The sequence below is a fragment of the Dipodomys spectabilis genome, unplaced genomic scaffold (assembly GCF_019054845.1).
Source record: "Dipodomys spectabilis isolate Male_0828 unplaced genomic scaffold, ASM1905484v1 ptg000094l, whole genome shotgun sequence".
In the NCBI taxonomy this organism is placed as follows: Eukaryota; Metazoa; Chordata; class Mammalia; order Rodentia; family Heteromyidae; genus Dipodomys; species Dipodomys spectabilis.
In genome coordinates, this window is record NW_024870771.1 from 11,279,518 (window position 1) to 11,300,867 (window position 21,350).

A 21,350-nucleotide genomic window follows, 5' to 3' on the forward strand; every position below is an offset into this window, starting at 1 on the left:
TGTAAAGGAATTTTATTGTTAGAAAGACTGACCAGAGTTCCCAACTGAGGTTGTATATAGAGGAACAGACACCTAGCTCTCTAGAAATATGCATGGCCTAATGAAAGATCATGGTGTCAACCAAAAACTTACACAGCCTTTCTAATAATAGCACAGTTTTAGTCAGCATACATTCTCCTCACAGTTTAAATCTTGAGGTTTCATGAAATTTGTGGGACACAACTGAAATGGGAACTACTGATTTCCTGTAACTAACTTGGAGTAAATTACCATGAAATGCCACATGATGCTGTTAATTTGAATCTACCAATGTTAATTAACTGTTGCTCTGTAAATTATTGTGTTATATTTCATCATGGAATGGCAACATTGCAACATGGTCATCTTTAACCATACTAAACTCATCAAGAGGGATAATGTGTCTTTGCCTTGAGCTGAACAAATAACATACTGCATCTATTCCAGATAATTTGAAAAAGTTACAGGAGAAACTCGAGACCTCAGATTCATTGGAAACCCTTGTGTGCATCTGAGTGAATTCACCTCCAGAGACCCCTTATGACCTTCCTTTGAGCTGAGATCATGATGCTGTCCACTTCCTGTGACAGAGAAAGAGAAATCGCTGGTGGTATGTCTATAAGCCAGCTGCAAGTCAGAAATGTTGTAATGCTGCTTGCCAGTTATTTTATCTTAGCTCTTAATTAGTAGTCAAGCATGACTTTTCCTTTCCCTTTTTGTCCTTTCTTAGTATTTAGTTGACAAGAAGTTCAGAAGGAGTTAATGGGTAACTTGTCTGCAAAGAAAAGCAAGTACAAGAGTTGGCTATAGTTACCCACACTAGAAACCAGCCTTATGTCTACCTTACTGTGCTCAACACCTAGCAATCCACATCTAACATTTGTGTTCAGATGTAGCATAGAAAGCATAAGGAAGAAGAAAGATACTTGTTTATAAGGTATTTTTCTATAAACACTTTAAAAATTTTAAATCATAGTGACATTTTATGTAGACATGAAAAAAACAAAATCATGTCTTCGTATATGAATACAACAAATAGTTACTATTAAGTCATATTATTATTAACAAATTTTGAAAGTCCTCAAGATTTTCTAGGCATAAAATTGACTAAAAAATAGAATCACCTGAGAAGATTTTTACAGATATTATTTCCTGGCCATGCTCATGATAGGAAGATAAAGACAATCACTAGTATCTTTCTGAACTTTGATCAGTATTATCAGGGAACAAGTAAATTAAGTCAGTTCTTTTAGATTCTAGAATATACATTTGTGATTTCAAGGTTTCTTAGATACATATTGCCCAAAACATGTCATCTTTATTCCATAGGATAAATAATTTGTTTTCTATAGCACTCCAAATAACATCCTTATCAAAATATCTGTCCAAATACCATCCTTATTGAAAATATCTTCAAACATTTCTTTCTTCTCCATCTTAATCTTGGGTTTTGTATAAAATGAATTATGATTTTCATTTATAAATTGGCTTATCTATATATTTCTTGTTCATCTTTTGAAAATGGGTGAATATTAAATAGGAAAATGAGCTCAATCGTATTTGTAGGTTATCTGAAGAGTTAGAGTCCATGAATTCATAGTCTCTTTCTTCCTGTTGGCTTCAGTATCACCTGGTCCATAGCTAACATTATGCCTTGCCTTTTGGACACCCATCTTCTTCAGCTTTCCTAGGGTGATTTCTCTTTTCCATTATGCTGTCTCTGCCTGTATCTTCACTGTCCCTCTCTCCAGGTCTTTTCACTCACATGCATCCTCAGCTCTACATCTCAATCTAGTCATTTCACTTTATCCCTTCTCCAGAGCCAAAAATTTTAAAAGCAATTATCTAGCCAGGTGCCAGGGTTCATGCCTGTAACCCTAGCTAATCATGAGGACTGAGAGGATGGCTGTTTGAAGCCTACTCAGGCAGATACATCTCTAAGATTTTATTTTCTATTAACCAGCAAAAACCAGAAGTGGAAGTGTGGCTAAAATGGTAGAGCACTAACCGTGAGCCAAAAAAAAAAAAAAAGGCAAGCAAGAATGGTGGGTGATGGTGGCTCACATCAATGATGATCACAGCTATTTAGAAGGCTAATACCTGAGGATTACAACTTGAAGCCAGCCCTGGCAGAACAGTCCATGAGACTTTTGTTTCCGATTAACCACCAAAAAGCCAAAACTGGAGTTGTAGCTCAAGCAATAGAGCATTAGCCTTGAATAAAACAAGTTAGAGACAGTGCCAGGCCTTGAGTTCAAGCCCCAGGATCAAAAGAAGGGGTGGGGAAGCTAGTCTGAGGTTTGATTTTGCATTATTTGCAAAACGAGAGGTGAGCATGTAAACTCAGGTTTGAACACTAACGCATTCTCTTAAGCACCCACCATGCTCTGCTGTGATCAGCTACTGAAAACAGCTCCCTCATGGGTAGAAACTGCTGTATCCCAAAGCAAATTATGCATAGTACTGGCAGACTCGGAGTCCTTGAGCTGTCCTCTGTGCGTCTTGGGCTGGCCATCCCCATTCTTTCCACACAGCCTTTCTCCACACTAGATACAATTCAATTGATTAGGTTTCAGTTTACTAATTTGCAATCATGTTCCAGGCCTGCAGTCTCTGAGATTACACCTGGGTCACCTTGACAGGAGTTCTCAGAGTCCACAAACTCTTCACTTACACATTCCAAAGCAATCTCTTGGTTTATTTCTCCTAGACCAATCCATCCACTGCAATGTGATAATTACCTGTAACCTTTCTTGTATCTTTTTTTTTTTGAGGGGGTGAGAATCTGGATTGGGGCTTGTAATCAAGGATTTGTACTGCCAAAGCAAGTGCTCCACCACTTGAGTGTACCTTCCCCACTTGTACTTCGGTTCTGAAATATTTCTCCTACAAGTTCCCAGGCTTGGGACCCTGATGTTCCTATCTTTGTCTCCCAAGCAGCTGGGACAAAAGGTGTGCACTACAAAGTCTGATTTAATTGTAAAGTTTCCTAGAGAAGCATTGTTTGAGGAAGAGAGGCCCTCAGTGTTATTCCCTGACAGCCATCAGACTATGATAGCTCAAGTGATCTGATTGTGCTGGAAAAATATTATATGTTATATGCCATTCTTTTTGTTGCATATGTATATACATTTTTTCTCAGACTTTAGTTTAATGACAAGAATAATTTTGCCAGGTATAATGTAAAAGTAGAGAAAATCATTATAAAAATCATTATAAAAAAGATGACATAGATTTTTAAGAACTAATTACATGCCACATCTTTCATGCATCCAGATTACTGCTAACACAGCCAGTTCTTCCGAGACAGGTATCCTCCCTGTCTTTCTTTTTAATAAAATAGAATCTGAAGCTCTGAGAAGCTAAATGACTTAGGTTCTATAGTTAATAACTGACAAATCTGGTATTTAGTGGTCCCATTACATAATAAACTTTTCCTTAGAGGTCTATTAGTTTTTATAGTCAGAAAATGCCAATGCTACCAGCAACAACAACAGCAACTTGAAAATGTGTTTTGCATCAACTATGTGTTTGTTCTAGGTATATTACATCATCTACTTATAATATTTCATAATAAACCTATAAGAAAAATGTGCAAAGACAGCAAATCATTTCTTCTTGTGCATGGTGACACTTTACAAAGATGAGACTTTGGGGTGTCAGCCAAGTGTATTGATATTTAAATAGATAACGCCTGGGATCTTTGAATATATTATATTTTATTTCGTAATAAAATCTCCTAAAATTTAAAAATTAATCAAGAAACAAATACTAAAAATGTGATAAAAAAAAAACAAGAGGTTTTAATGTACTATGTGATTTTTTTGTTTCCTTTGTGTGTTCTTCTCCCTATGGTATATCTTCTGTTGTCACTGCACTTGATTTTCATATCCTGCATCTTGTATATACATTTGTCTAATTTGGGGAGGGGAAGGAGAATAACAAAACACTGAAAGAAGGACACAGGGTGACCCATTCCAACAATGATATCCACAAGAAACTATATTGGAAATGAAATTTACAAACTCGGGGCAGGGGGACTGAGAGGGGTGAGGAAGGGAAGGAATAATGGGAGAACAACAAAGGAGGGGGCAACAATGCTGAACAAGTAATGTACTCATTACCTTATTTCTGTAGCTGTAATCCCTTGGTACAGCATCTTTACAATAAAATAAAAATTTTAAAAATGTGATAACTGAGAACTGAAAACTGTCATCACACTTGTAGAGGAGATTTTTTTTAAAGCAAATCTAAGATGAGGAAATTCATCTAACTGATTTGGATCTTAGTGAGAGCTTCTATTAGTGAGCAATGTCACAGATAAATATGGGATAAGTAGGTGAATTCAAATAGAGGCCAGACTGTTATTGGGTTTTTAAGTACAATTATAATGCTTTCATATAAAGAAACAGTTAAAAGTGTCAGATAAAATAGTTTATACAAACGAAAGTTTTAATATTGATGTAGAATTAAGATTCTGGTTCTAATAAAATTTTGAAACTGTTCAGATGTAAGACTCCACAATTTTATATATTTGTACAGCTTGACAAATAACAGATGAGATAGAAATTTTAGTCTACATCTTTGTCTCTTGCCAGCTTAAGGAGAAGGACTTCATAGCTAGCTTTCATTTTCCATATCATATAGATCAAATGTATTCATACTGATTATTTTATCCCCAAAGATGGTGAGATTGTACATTATTCAATAACATTTTTCAAAGTCTCCTCAATACAATCCTTGGAAAAATATCAAATATTTTATTCTTTCCAGAATTTCCAATAAAATATGATATGACATTTTGACTTCAATTTTTAATCTTTGCTTATAAAATTTTCCCTATTTTTGTAGTTTTTCTTCTCTGGAATGTGCAATGCCTTTTTATTCCCTTTGCTCATGTAGCCTACAAAATATCCTGTCTTTAAAAACTGTAAAGCCTACTCGGGAGAATATTAGTGTAAGCAAGCCAGTGACAAGTTAACCTCAGAGTGTATATGCTCAGGAGGACAGTTCAATCAATACAACAGAAGGCAGAGAGAACTGAGAATGTAGTTCAATGGTAGAAACTCTAGTTTCATCCTCAGTAAAACAACACAACAATGCAGCAGACTAACTAGAAGGTAGAGGAAAGACACAGTTAGAACAGATAAGAAAAGAGCTAACCTCCCTCCCCCCAGCAAGCTATTCATTCATTTGATTACTCATTGAGTAGTCAATGCATGTTGAAACTATTGTGTGATCATCCTACTTCTTCCCAGTACTAAGTATTGGCCCTGATTATATTGCTAGATGCGTGTGGGAATTTAGAGATGGGTGTGTATAAAAGCCAAATAGCCCTATCAAAATTCCTTTCTCACTGGAGAAAAAAAATTATAAAAACTAAGAAAATTGTTTTTTAAAAGTCTTGTAAAAAGACTCACAAATAATAACGCTAGAATCTTGAAATACCCTGGAGTGGTGTTTTCTGTCTTTTCAGGATTCAGGATCTGATCCCCAGCCTAGAAGGTGACCTGATATGAAATACCTTAACTACATCTAGCCTGATAATCCTAGAGGTTCTGAGAAAATGGAAAGACTGAAAGATCAAAGAATGGCCTAGACAAAAATCTAACTAAATAATAAATACAAAGAGAGCAAAAGTCTTTAGGTATAACCAGTCAAGTCATAGGAATGTAGGCCTACCCCTATGAAGGGAAAAGCCCTGTGATTCAATTAGACCTGGATTTACACAAAGAAGGCAAATGTGTAAAATGATTAATATTGGAGCAAGATGATCACTTTTATATGACTTTTTATCAAAGTTATCACTACTAAACACTTATTAAAAAGTAATTAATTTTTATTTTTATTTTGTCAGAGTTTGTGATTGAACTCAGGGCTAGTGCTCTACTGTTTTGAGGTAGGGTTTTGCTTTCTTCCTATAACTTGCTGGGATTTAATCATCCTACATGTGTTTATCTGTGTTCCTGGGAATGACAGACAAGCACCACTCTAGCTGTCTACTCTTCTCCACAGCTGGAATGACAGATGCATGCCAGCATGCCCAGTCATTTGTTGAGATGGAGTCTCATGAATTTTCATGCCCCCAATCCCTGGCTCCCAATGGACTGCAGAACTGGGATACTTGCCCAGTTATGATTCATTCCTTAATTGACAAATAAAAATGTATATATTCATAGTGTCCAAAATAATGTTTTAATATATGTGACAGAGTAACTGTGACTAACAGAAGTTAGTTAACATATTTACTAAATACCAGGAAAACAACCTGTCACATATCAACAGACAAATGGATAAAGGAAATATAGGCTATGTAAATGATGAGATATAATTCAGCTTTAAAGAACAAGAAAATTCTTTCATTTGTGAGTTGGATGACACAAAAGTTTTAAAATCAAGGCTCAGAAAGACAAATAACTACTTTTGATAGCTTGTGGCAAAAAAAATTAAACCCAAACAAAAATTATTTATATTTAACTAGGCAAATATTACTTTTTATGATTATGAGGAGGAGTAAAGCTAACAAAAAAATCAACATCTGTTCATCCAAAAATGGCGATGACCTGACCTAATAAGAGACACAGGTAAAAATAAGTCTCCAAAATTTTTACTCATTGTTCACTCATTCATGTCTTCCGCAACATTCCCTAAATAGTCTCTATGTAGCAAAGAAAGTTTCAAGGCTACCAAATGCCTTGAAGCTCCAGGAATGAAAATTCTGAAAACTACACTCTAAAAATACCCTCTTCTTTAAGAAAAGGAATAATGGATTTCCTTTCTTGGATGAACAGAGGACTAGAATTTAAACCTAACTCCATTTTATCTTCTTTTTTCTACCATTACTTTCCACAGAAGTCCACTAAGAGCAAAAGGCAAAGAGTTTGACCAAAAACAAACAATGAAATTAAAGAAGAAGAAAAGGGAAGGGAAGGGGAAATCCAAGTAAAGATTTTACATCTTATTCTATAGTAAAGAATATTTTGTGTTAAGAAAAAGAGTTTTACCTGATATTGGGAGGAGAAACTACTGATTCAGGCTGTGAGCCTTTATCAGTGGGCACATCTCACAAAGCCACTTTCTTTTCTCCAACATGATTCCTAGCCATCTTTCTCAACCAGCACAGTCCCCCACACCAACACACATATTAGCTCAACATTTTCTTGTGCTAGATTCAGGGCACAAATCGGTGCCCCAGAGATCTCTTCCTTCCTCTCAACATTCCATCAGCTAAAGTAGTTGCTCCAGAAAACTCATAGCAGAGAGGAATCTTAAGTCTTGGGTGACTAATGGGAAAAGAAATTCTTCGTAGTCACTAGTTGTGAGGTTGCTATTTATTATAGTTTTTTCTATTTTGTTTTTTCTTGATTTTATTATTATTTTTTTCCTATTTAGGTTTTAGGCTGAGAGAAAAACCCTTGGGATATCAGTTCCAGATGATTGCCATCTATATCCACAGATTCTGAATCCACAGATTAAATTTACTGTGGTTAAAGATTATGCCTTCTTTTTCTTCTCTTTTTCTTAGTCTGTTAGTTATACAAGAGAGGTTTCAAGTGACATTCATTCTTAACACATGTAAGCATTGTAACCTAGGCAACATAGGTCCTTAACCTAGGCTTCATAGGCCATCTATCACTCTTCCTTATTTAACATCCTTTCTTAAGTCAATTATTAGCATAAAGGTTTGAGAAGGCCCAAAGAAACATAGGTCCCATGGTTTCCCTTATTTGCAATAATTAGTATATGTCTGAGAGCAGCAGAAATGGTCAGATAAATTGATGTTAGGGGAAGGAACCCCAAGATAAGAACTCAGATGTTTGTTTCTTTTATGCAATTGTTTCTAACATATTTATAAGATGATTTCTTTGTTGTTTTGTATGTCCCTCCCCCACGGTATAACCTGTTTTCACTGTATTTGATGTTGGTATCATTTAGGGAGGGGAAGGGAAAAAAAACAAATTGTTTAAATAGGGATACAGGTGGACCCATTTCAACAATGAGATGTACAAGACGTTATATCGAAAAACGAACTTTACAACTTTGGCGGAGGGGCAGGGGGCGCGGCGGGAGCCCGCAGGCAGAGGGTGGGAAGGGGGGATATGGGAAAACAAAGGGAAACAAAGGAAATGTACTCATTACCTTGCTCATGTAATTGTAACCCCTCTGTACGATATTTTCACAATTAAAAAAATATTGAAATACAAAAAAAAATCAATTATTACTTTCATTGCTCTATATTCACTCTCATTCACTTTCTTTGTTAGGCCTCCCCTGATAGTATCCTCCCCCAGTACCTGTTTTAATTTCCTGTCATTCATTCTATGTGTATGTGTTAATTATACCATGAAGTTTCAGCATGGCATTTAGAAAGACATGCATATATTATATTTTGGTAAAAAACAAAACAAAAAGCCTCTATTGTTTTTTTCTTTCCCCATTCCCCTAATCCTCTATTGAGATTCCTTATACCATCTCCAGAGTTGCGACATGTTTCAAAATTATTTACTTTCTTTCCTTTTTCCTCTCCAATTCTTTTATATATACATACATATATAAACATAAATATGTATATCATACTCATTTCTATACATATATATGTGTATACATATACAAATGAGTAAACACAAACAATATTTGGCTTGATGAAATCAGCATATATCTTTTTTTGTTTGTTTCTAATATTTTTGGTGTATTTTTTATTGTAAAAACACTGTACAGAGGGGTTAAAGTTATATGAGCAAAATCATCAGTACATTTCCTATGGAGCATTGCTGCTTCCTCCTTTGTTTTTCCCCTACCATCCCTTCCCTCCCACCTACACAACTACCCCCCCACCCCTTGCCTGAGTTGTAAAGTTTGTTTTCAACATAATGTCTTGTACATCTCATTATTACAATGGGTTAACCTGTATACCTATTTAAGCATTTTGGTTTTTCCCTTCCCATCCCAAAATCAGAGAAGTGTATATACAAGTTACAGGGCCCTGACATTAAATATAGTGAAAACAGGGGTTATTCCATAGGGGAGGAACATACAAAGAAACAAAAATATCACATTGTATATTATAAATACATTATAAACAATAGCAGAAAGAAAAAAATATTTGTTTCCTTGTCTTGGGGTTCATTTCGCTTAACATCATCTTATATGGTCCTATGTACATAGCTTTTTACTTTTTCTGCTTGTCCTACACATGTACTAGTTATTGCAAATAAGGGAAACCATGGGACATATGTTTCTTTGGGCCTGGCTTACTTCATTTAATCAGCATGTATCTTGTTGAGAAAAAATTTTAAAAATATTTTAAGAAAATGTGTTGGTGCTGAACAAGGATAGAAACATCTTTTTAACATTAACTTGTTGCTAATCTTCAAATAGCACAGTACAATAGCTGTTTTCATAACACTTGATTTGCATTAGGCAGTACAAGTAATTTAGTGATGATTTAAGGTAAATGGTAGGGGTGGGCATCGAGGCATTGATGGCTCACACATGTAATCCTAGCTTCTTAGGTGGTTGAGATCTGAGGATCATGGTTTGAAGCCCCCAGAGACAGGAAAGCCCCTGAGACATTTATCTCCAATTAATCACCAAAAAAAAACAAACAAGAAATGGAGCTATCACTAGTGTACTAGCCTCGAGCAAAAAGGACAAAAGCTCAAGAACAGCAATCAGGCCCTGAGTTCAAGACTCAGGATAGGCATACATGCCATAAATAAATAAATAGCAGATGTGTGTAGGCTCTTTGAAAATACTCATTTTATTCAAGGGATTTGAACATTTGTGAATTTGGTATGGGTGGTAGATCCCAGAACCAAACTTCAAAGAAGTGACTACATGATCCAAGGTTTCTTTCAGAATTTCTTTCATCCTAAAACGGAAATGTATATCTCCATAAAGGAAATACATACCTAGAAGAGATCATCAAGTGCCTTATTTATCCTTTAGTTCCACTTCATCTTTGGAGCTCTCTTTCCTACTCAACATTCTGAACCACACTCATTTTTTCTTATTTTCTTGAGTCTTATTGAAAGTAATTTTTCAGAAATAGGTTTCTTAAAACAAAACAAAGCTATGTACATATGTCCATGTAAGATGATGCCAAGTGAAATGAACCCCAAGGTATGGACACAAGAGACCTGTCTTCATTGTTATTGTTTTAATGTTCTTTTTCCTATGGCATATCCCCTATTGCCACTGTATGTGATTTTGGAAGCCTGCATCTTGCATATATATTTGTTTAATCTGGGGAAGAAAGGGAATAACAAAATGCTGAAACAAGGATACAGGGTGACCCATTGCAGCAATGGTACCCACAGGACAGTACACTGGAAATGGGGGAGAATGTGGGAGGAGGTGGCAGGGAAGGGATAGTGGGACAACAAGGGAAGGGGTAACAATGATCGACAAGTAATGTACGCATTGCCTTACTCATGTAACTGTAACCCCTCTGTACAGCACCTTTACAATAAAATAAAATTTAAAAAAATCATCTCCTAACAACAAAAAATAACACAAAGAATAATAAATCACCAGAGCCTTAGAAGTTGCTCAAGACTACCTGAGCAGCTAATTCCACAAAAGGATGTATGTTGTGGTGATTTGAGAGACCATGGGAACAATCACAACATTAGCATCTCCTTTGATATAGTCAATAAGAGAATCGTTTGATTCAGCTGAAATAATAACTCTGCTCTCTTTGTTAAGTGGCATTAATCAAGCCACTAATCATCAATGAGCCTTAATTTCCTTTACTGGATAAAGGAGATAATAAAACCGACCTCAAGGTATATGGTGTTATCAATATCACATCAGCACATACAACACTAAGAACTATGCAGTATCTACTAACATTTTTTAAGTGACAATATAACTCAGGAGTTCTAATCTATTAAACAGCTATCCACTGGGGGCTGCATTATCCATAGTCTTTTTTCTGGCTAAGAACAGTAAGTTGGGTAACTTTTTCAGGGAAAACTTCTTTGAAGTTTATCATGTTCACATAGAAAATTTGGGATGATAATTTGTGGTGTGTTGCCAGGTGCTAATGGCTCCCACTGTAATCCTTGCTACTCAGGAGGCTGAGAGCTAAAGATTGCAGTTCAAGGGATTCCAGACAGGAAAGTCCATGAGACTCTTGCCTCTAGTCAGCCACCAAAAAGCCAGAAGTGGAACTGTGAATCAAGTTGTAGAGTCCTAGCCTTGAGTACAAAAGCTCACAGGCAGTGCCCAGGCCCTTACTTCAAGCCCCAGTTTTAGCACTCACACATGTGCCCCATAGCATTCAAATCTAAAACAAAACTTTGAAATATGTGAAAAGCCAGCTTGATCAAAATTTGGCAGACAATGAAGTTAGAAGAACGTTGAGTCTGATGATTAACTTCATCATCATGAAAGCTTTTATACTTTTTCTTTGACCAGTAAATATTACAGTTGGATAGATAATGAATGCACTTCTGCAAGGTTTCCTCAGGTCTTGTGATAAAATATGTATTGCCTGTCCATGATGTGCATGGAGACAAAACTAGCTCATCGACCTTTCCCATGCCAGGGATTTGTGATCTGGATTTAACCAACTTTCCCTTTATTTTCATCTCTTGTACAATTCCTACTTGAAAACTATGTAGTAACTACACCAGTGCATTTATTTGTGCTTTAACAAAGTAGTGAGGTGGGATTTTTTTTTTTTTGCTTTAATTTCTTGTTAATGCACTTTACCATATTGAGCTATTCATTACAAACTATGGAGTATTATCTTTTTCATATCCTTTAGGTTCCTCAAGAACTGGATTAGACTGACCTTCAAGTTTTCTGTCAAAAGAATGGCTGGCTGGCATATACTGGCACTCAGTAAATATGTCATATTACAAAAAACATACATTCACTTTTGCAAATTTACTTTTGTTTTCAAAATCATTTAACTCAGAATTAAATCTAAATCTCAGTCTCTCCTCCTTGAATTTCTTGATCTCTGCTCAACTAGACTTTGCCCGGAGGTGTTCAGTATATATATTCTGACCAACTGACAAAGAAGAGTACAGTACTTTTCTCTTGACTCTTGATAGGTTAGTTGTTGAACAAGGTCTGTATCTAAAAATAAATTCTGATATCCTAATATAGAATATTTGCCCCAGAAAGTGAATGGGGATTTTTGTCTGGCCATATAGAAAACAGAAAGGCCTATAAAATATGTAATAACCTCTGTGGTATTATAGATGTGCTGGTACAAGAGGTGGAGATGAGTCCTTCTTAGTGCACCCTAGGAAATAAAGTTCAACCAGTATTTGATGGGGTTCAGAGGTGAATGTGTTAATGAGTACATCCAAGGAAGGAGAGGCAACCTGCTGAATGGACGATATGATCAATTGAGTATTCTTGAGAAAAATGTATAGAAGCACAACAACACAATTAAGTAAAATGGTGTCATCATTCCTACCCTTCACTATTCAATGAGGTAAGCCCTGAGTAGTTGTTCCCTAAGAAGAAAATACCATAAAAAATGAGGAATACTTTCCTTTCAAAATATTCACTTTGTGTCTTATCTACATCATCTTCTGCAATTATGCATCATGAAGTCAGTGTGTTTCCCTTTGAACCTGGAAATCTGCAAACAATTCTTAATACTATACACTCTGAAGTTGAATTTATGAATCAAAGAAGTTAATCTAAGCTATTAGAATACAAATTTTCATATGAATTCTAAAAAAAATCATGTATCTCTCTCAAGTTGAGATAATATTATTTGATGATTTCTCCTCTCCAAGAGTAGCTGAATTTACCTGTTAAACTCATTGCCATCAAAAAGTCTACTGCATCAGGAATAGGTCTCAATGGACAATTTCTTAAACAGATATGTGGGCTCTACCCAGGACACAACTTGTAATGGATCTACAGGCTTCCAAGAAACCACACTGAACTCACTACAGAATAAAGTGGAGTTCTAAAGAAGTCGAGATCTATTCTCCCAGTTTACCTATATGATAAGAAGGCACTGAGGTAAGTTGCCTTGGTGCATAAGCAACCCTGTGGCATTGTAAAGTTTTGATCCAAATATTATGGAACCTGGTAGAACCAGAGGCTTGGGCATCCTTTGGCTGTATAGAGATTTTGCCATGATTTTACATTTTATTTCCAACATGCTTTTCTGGTAACAATTTGAGTAATAACCAAAAACACTGTACTAAAAACATTAATTGGGCTGAGAGCAGTTTGACATAGATATTCTTAATTATAATTGAGCAAAATTTGATGATGTAACTAAAATTGTATGAGTCAAAACCTGCCTTAAATTAAGTCAATTCAAAGTGTGTATGGAAGTATTTGGTACATATTTTCAAAATAAATACAATGAAAAATAAACAATTTAACTGGAAGAATATATATATATGTGCATATATATATATATATATATATATATATATATATATATATAATGAACATGGCAAAACTAGGCTTCACATACTGGACCACTTAAACCTGGGTTTTCTTGATAAAGGAGAATTTTAAGAGACTTTCTGCAGATAATTTTAAACTCTAATTATAGATTTGTCACTTGATAGGAAAGTGGTTCTCTGGGGAATTTTTAAACTCATCTGTAATTGACATTTCTCAATCACAAGATAAAAAGAAAGTCATATTAAATGTAAAGATGATTATGAAAATTAATTAGATGGTCAATAAATTTCCTTGGCTATATTTATTGGAGGTGAAGGAGACTAAAACATCAATTGAAGAAAGGAGAAATAATCTCTACAATTACATCTCCTTATCTTCCTTACTCCAGTCTCTGAAACCTCTATTCTGTTATAGAAAAATTGACAAATATCACAGAGATCAATATTGTATTCCTTTTTTTTTCTTGAAATAGAGGGTTCAGAATACAAGGAAGTGGTGGTATAATCATGTGCTTTTATGGCAAAAATTCAATCACAGCCCTAAAATATGAGACCCAGGCTTTTTTCATTCAAGCCCTAATTCAAATTGAATTTCTCATCCACAGACTTCTCCCTTTGGGGAAATTTCATGCATCAATTAATGTGCTTCCTCCAGAACTGTTGAATGATCACAGTTCTCATTACCATTCATCCTTGTCTGCATCACAATTGCAAAAATGTCCAAAGTCCAGGCAGTTCTCCTCCAGGCCACATTCACACTGCTGAACCCCAGGAAGAGAACCTCCCCAGTAAGGGTGTCTTTCATTGGCCCTTCCAATCCACCAGGTAAATGGTGTTCCATCTGAAAGACAAGAGGTTTTACAAGTCAGGGTGTAAGCCTGAAAGAGCACAAAGGACATTACAGAAAGGGAGATTAACTTGTCTACAAATATTATACATTGTCAGGTGCCAGTGGCTAATAGCAATAAATTTATTCCAGAGGTTGAGATCTGAGGATCACAGTTGAAATCAAGCCCAGGAAGGAAAGTCTGTTAGAATCTTATCTCCAATTAACCACACACAAAAAGAGCCAAAAGTGTAGCTGTGACTCAAGTGGTAGAGAGCTAGCCTTGACCAGAAAAGCCCAGGGAGAGCACCCAGGCCTTGAGTTCAAGCCTCAGGACCAGCAATAAATAAATTATGTATATATTAGATAGCATAAATATTATATTATTATATTATATATAACTACATATAATTTTTATTTTCACCATATATTTACATTTATAGTCTCTCTCTTCATTTCTTCATTTTTCTATCCTTCTTTTATCCTCTCACTTTCTCTCTTTTCTTCCTTTTCTTCTGTCTTTATTCCAACTCTCTTTCTTGTCCTCCTTTTTTTTTTTTTTTTTTTTGGTTTGACTATGGAGCTTGAACTCTAGGCCTGGGTGCTGTCCCTCAGCTCTTTAGCTCAAGGCTGTATCACTTGAGCCACAGCACCACTTTCGGGTTTCTGCTGGTTAATTGGAGATAAGAGTCTCACAGACTTTCCTGCCTGGGCTGCTTTGACCTGTGATACTCAGATCTCAGCCTCCTGAGTAGCTAGGATTACAGGTGTGAGCCACCAGCACCAGGTTTCTTGCATCTTCTTCCCTTTACCTCTCACCTTTCTTTTTTCTCTTTGTCCCCATATCCATCCTTATTTCTCATTTTGTTTCTTTCTTCATTTTTCTCTTTGCTTTCCCAACGGCATGGATACAGATATATAGAGTACAAAACAGTCTCTATTTAAATATTTATGCATATATATTCATTATATAAATAACATTTGCCAAAATAATTTATGTGATGTATACTGGCAAGGGTACCAATTCAAATTCTTATCAGATCAGACAACTACCACAATTGAGTAAATTGGAGCACTTTCTAACAAACAAAAATATGGATAAATAACAATTTCCTTTTAAAAACTATCAAAAATAGAAACGATCACTCATGATAATCAGGCAACAGAGCAGTTAATGAATAATCCAGAGGAGAGTCCTCAAAATGCGCTACAAACAATACTGGCAAACATGCTGAATGAAAAGACTAAAAGCCTGCAAAGGAATCTGTGTGAACATGATAGGGAAATCCATGAGCATGATGAGGCTAACCAAATACAGGCTAACAAAATACAGGAATTTCGTGAGTTTAAGGAGCTAATCAAAGATTAATTGAGGAATTTCATGAGCAGGATGAGAAGGAACAAAGATTAATAGAAGCATTCATGGAATCCACAAGCAGAAAATTGGAGAAAACCACGGAGGCCACAAAAGGAATGCTGAATGAAGCCCAACAGAAGGAAAGGGAGTCCAATGAAACTATTACCAATCAACTAAAGGATTTGAGAATGAACACTGAAAACCAAATTAAGGAAGTAAAGAACTCTGTACAAGATCTAAAACAAAGCTCCAACAAAGATTTTGAAGCCATCAAATCTGATCAATCAGAAGAAAAAGAAATAAAAAATAAAGCAGAAACTCTTGACCGTAGTTTAGACCCTGCAGAAGATTGAATCTCTGGGATTGAAGATAGCATAGACATTATTAGGAAAGAACAGTAAAGTATTCAAGACAAATCCAAGAATTATGGTAGCTCTAATTTAAGGAGGAAAGCCTAGAGACCCAAGTGAAAGGTCTAGGAAATTTATTGAACAGGATCCTAGTGGAAAACTTCACAAATATGCCAAAAGATAAGCCCATTTAGATACAAGAATCCTTTAGAACCCCAAATAGACCAGAGCAGAACAGGACATCCCTATTTCATGTTAGAATCTGCACAGGATCAATTGAGACCAAGGAAAGGATCCTTAAAGCCGTCAGAGAGAAAAGATCAATCACCTATGAAGGAAAACCAATCAGAATAAATTCAGATTTCTCAGCAGAGACAAAGCAAGAAGAGCCTGGGATGATGTATGCCATACCCTAAAACAACTATCAACCAAGAATACTGTACCCAGCTAAACTCTCACTCATAACAGAAGGTCAAATAAAAACCTTCCACAGCAAAGAAAATTTGAAACAATTTATCTTCACCAAACCAGCTCTACCAAAAATATCTAAAAATGTCCTACACATAGAAAACCAACAGGAGCACCATAAAGGCCAAGATACAGAGAATCTAAGAATCATAGGAAGAAACCAGTTGTCACAGCCCCCACAAAGGTGGATAACATGGTAGGAAATACCAAACACCTCTCAGTCCTAAGTCTCAATATTAATGCACTTAACTCTCCAAATAAGTGACATAGATTGTTTAGTTGGATCAAAAAGCAAGATCCTTCTATCTTCTAGCTTCAAGAGACAAACAAAAACAAACATTCTGAAAGTGAAAGTCTGGAATAAAATCTACCAAGCAAACAGCCCCTATGAGCAGGCAGAATTTGCAATACTAGTATCAGATAAAATAGACTTGAAATTAAAATGAATGAGAAGAGGAAAGAAGGCCAACACATTCTAATTAAGGGATCTTTGCTTCATGAGGATATTACAATTCTAAATATCTATTCACCAAATAACGAAGCACCCGAATGTATCCAAGAAACACTACCTTCACTCAAACCTCACATAGATCCAAAGACATTAATTTTGGGGGGACTTTAACACACCACTATCCCCACTGGATAGAGCAACCCAGCAAAAACTCAACAGAGAAACATCACATCTAAACAAATGCATAGATCAACTAGACATAACAGACATCTACCAAATATTTTACCCAGCAGCATCAGAATTCACATTCTTCTCAGTAACATATGGATCTTTCTCCAAAATAGATCACATTTTAGGTCACAAACCAAATTTGTTGGAATTTAGAAATATTGAAATTATGTCCAGTATTCTCTCAGACCACAAAGGAATAAAATTAGAATCCAACACCAAAAGCCACTTGAGAAAAAAGAAAATCCTATAACACATGGAAGCTGAACAACATACTGTTAAACCATCAGTGGGTCATGGGAGAGATTAGAAAGGAAATTCAAATGTTCATGATATTTTTAAAAATGAACATACAAATTAACAGCTACTTTGGAACACAGCAAAGGCAGTACTCAGAGGCAAGTTTATAGCTCTGAATTCCTATATCAACAAATTGGAGAGAACTGAAACCAACAATTTAATGAGGCACCGGAAGCTCTTTGAAAAAGAACATAGAGTAAAACCCCAATCCAGTAGACAGATATAAATAATTAAAATTAAATGAATTAGAGTAAAAAAAAGAAAGAATAAACAAAACAAAAAGTTGGTTCTTTGAAAAATTAACAAAATTGACAGATCTTTAGCAAAAATTATCAGAAAAAGAAGATAATACACCCAAAAAACAAAATCAGACATAGCATGAAAACATTACCACAGATACACCCAAGATTCAAAACATTATAAGGGAATATTTATCAAACCTTTATGCTGATAAAAATTTGAGTATCTGGAAGAAATGGAAGAATTTCTAGCCAGGTGCCAGTGTCTCATGCCTGTAATCCTAGCTATTCTGGAGGCTGAGATCTGAGGATCATGGTTCAAAGCCAGCCCAGACAAGAAAGTCCATGAGACTCTTATCTCCAATAAACCACTAAAAAACCAGAAGTGGCACTTTGGCTCCAGAGGTAGAGCACTTGACTTGAGCTGAAGAGTGCAGGGACACTGCCCAAGCCCAGATTTCAAGCCCCATGACTGAATATAAATAAATAAATAAATAAATGGAATAATTTCTGACAAATATCGATATGCCCAAAGTAAACAAAGATGATATAAACCAACTTAACAGGCCCATAGCACACAATGAAATAAAAATAGCAATGAGAGAGCTCCCATCAAAGAAAAGCCCAGGACCAAGTGGATTTACAGCTGAATTCTGCAAGGCCTTCAAAATACTCTTCCAACTTAAAAGTGAAAGTCCACTATCAAACTCGATCTATGAAACCATCATAATCCTCATCTAAAACCAATCAGGGACTCATCAAAAAAACAGAACTATAGACTCTTTCTTTGATGAACACAGATGCAAAACTTCTCAACAAAATTTTGACCAATCAAATTCCCCAATTCATCAAAAATATCACACAACATGATCACATAGGATTTATTTCAGGGATGTAAAGATGGTTCAATATATGCAAATCAATCAATATAATTCATCACATCAACAAGAGAAAGGATAAGAACCACATGGTTATCTAAAAAATAGATGCAGAAAAAGCATTCTACAAGATCCAACACCCTTTTATGATGAAAGCTCTGGAAAAAAAAGGAATCCATGGAACATTCCTCAATATAACACAGGCTGTGTATGACAAATCTACAGCCAGCATTATACTTTTAAAGGTGAAAAGCTAAAGCCATTTCCTCTAAACTCAGAAATGAGACAAGAATGTCCACTCTTTCCACTTCTCTTCTATTTAATATTAGAATGCCTAGCTAGAGTGGTAAGAAAAGATGCAAACATAAAGGGGATACAAATAGGATGAAGTAAAACTCTCCCTCTTTGCAGATGACATTATCTTGTATTTAAAGTACCCCATGGGCACAATTCCAAGTTACTCCATCTGACCCCAAAATTTGGCAAAGTAGTAGGGTATAAAATTAACCCTCAAAAATAAATTCCTTCTCTGTAGGCCAGAGATTTCAGCACAGCTGAATTCAGGAAAGCGATTCCTTTTGTAATAGTACCACAAAAAATAAAATACATACTAAAGAAGTGAATGACTTCTATGATGAAAATGTTAAAAACTGGAAAAGGAAATCAAAGCAGAACTAAGGAAGTGGAAAAACCATGCTTCTGGATTGAGAGGATTAACATTGTGAAAAGGGCAATGCTGCCAAAGGGTATCTGCAATTCAATGTTATACCTATCAATATCCCTACCTCATTCTTCAATGAAATAGAAGAAGCAATCCAAAAATTCATATGGATCAATAAAAGACACCAAATAGCAGAAACAATCCTTAGCAGAAAGAACAGTGCTGGAGGAATGTCAATACCAAATTTCAAACTCTACTATAAAGCCATAGTAATCAAAACTGCTTGGTACTGGCACAAGAACAGACCTGAAGTCCAATGGAATAGAACTGAAGACCCAGAAATGAATCCACAGACCTATAGCCACCTAATCTTCGATCAGGGAGCTAAAAAGATAGAATGGAAGAAAGACATCCTCTTCAGTAAATGGTGGTGGCAAAATTGCTTGAACCCTTTTAGAAAATAGCCAGGTGCGGGTGGCTCATTCCTGTAATCCTAGCTACTCAGGAGGATGAGATCTGAGGATCCCAGTTCAAGGCTTGGCCAAGAAAGAAATTCCTTGGGACTATTACCTTAAATAAACCACTAGAAAATTGGAAGTGCCACTGTGGCTCAAGCAGTAGAGTGCAGGGACAGTGCCCAAGCCCAGAGTTCAAGCCCCACAAGCAAAAATAAAATAAAATAAAACTATAGAAAACTAAAGCTATATTATTTTTTTCTTTTTGCTTATGTGGTGCTGAGGAATCGAACCCAGGGCCTCATGCATGCAAGTCAAGTGCTCTACCACTGAGCCACCTTCCCAGCCCCCTAAAACTATTCTTATATATCATACTACACCAGAAACAACTCCAATGGATCAAAGCCTTGAAGTAAAAGCAGACATCCTAAATATATAACAGGAAGTAACAGGAGCAACTCTAGGGCTCCTTGGTACAGGCCAAAATTTTCTTGATAAAAACCCAGAAACACAACAAATCAAAGAAAGGTTGGACAAATGGGATTGAATGAAATTGAAGAGCTTCTGCATGGCAAAGGACATAGGCAGCAAGTCAATAGAAAACCCACAGATTGGGAAAAGATCTTCATAAGCCATACAGTGGACAAGGGTCTCATATCTAAAATATAGTTAGAACACAAAAATTAAATTCCCCAACAATAAATCCTCAAAAAAAGTGACTGATTAATAAGTGTGCTAAAAACTTAAAGGGAGGGGTCTTCTCTGAAGAAATAAGAATGGTCAATAGACACATGAAGAAATGCTCAACTTCTCTGGCCACAGAAGAAATGCAAATCAAAACATTGATATTCCACCTCAACGCTATTAGAATGGCTATAATCAAGAAATCTAATAACAACAGATGCTGGAGGGGATGTGGCCAGAAGGGAATCCTACTGCATTTGGTGGGAGTGTAAACTTGTTCAACCACTTTGGAAAGATGTATGGAGGTTCCTGGAAAGAGTAAACATCCAGCTCCTCTATGACCCAGCAATCACACTTTTAGGCACTTACCCAAATGATCACAAACAAGGCCATCCTAAACCTATCAGCACAACTATGTTTATTGCATTGTTCACCACAGCTAAGATATGAAACTAACCCAGATGCCCCTCAGTAGATGAATAGATAAAAAATGTTATATATATATATATATATATATATATATGCGTATATATACACGTATATATTTATACACACACACACACACACACACACACACACACACACACACACACACACACACACATATATGTATATAGTGGAATTCTATGCCTCCATCAGAAAGAATGACACCAGACCATTTGTTAGTAAGTGGAAAGACTTGGGGAAAAAATCATATTAAGGAAGTAAGCTAGGCCCCAAAAATATAGGTCTCATGGTTTTCCTTATTTGCAATAAATAGTATGTCTAGGACAAGCAGAAAAGTTCAAAATCTATGTACATTTGACCATATAAGATGATGCCAAGTAAAATGAACCCCAAGATAGGAACACAAGTGGTTTTATAGTTGTTGCTGTTTTTATTATACTTACAATGTGATTTTTTTTGTTTCTTTTGTATGTTCTTCCTCCATGTTGTAACAGCTGTTTTCACTGTACTTGATTCTGGTGCCTTGAATTTTGAATATATGTTTTTCTAATTTGGGGAGGGGAAGGGAAGTAACAAAATGCTGAAATAATGATA

The 21,350-nt window shown here is 35.8% G+C and overlaps 1 protein-coding gene across 3 annotated transcripts in view; it reads right to left on the minus strand.

Annotated features, from left to right (window-relative positions):
* Window positions 1-21,350, minus strand: part of Cntnap5 (contactin associated protein family member 5) — a 907,059-nt gene that overhangs the window by 154,206 nt on the left and 731,503 nt on the right. For 2 of the 3 annotated variants that reach the window (XM_042685182.1, XM_042685181.1), the window contains exon 14: window positions 14,097-14,253. In XM_042685182.1, coding sequence (XP_042541116.1) covers window positions 14,097-14,253 — 157 coding nt within the window. The remainder of the gene's footprint in view (window positions 1-14,096; window positions 14,254-21,350) is intronic. The other variant, XM_042685183.1, reaches the window with a different exon arrangement.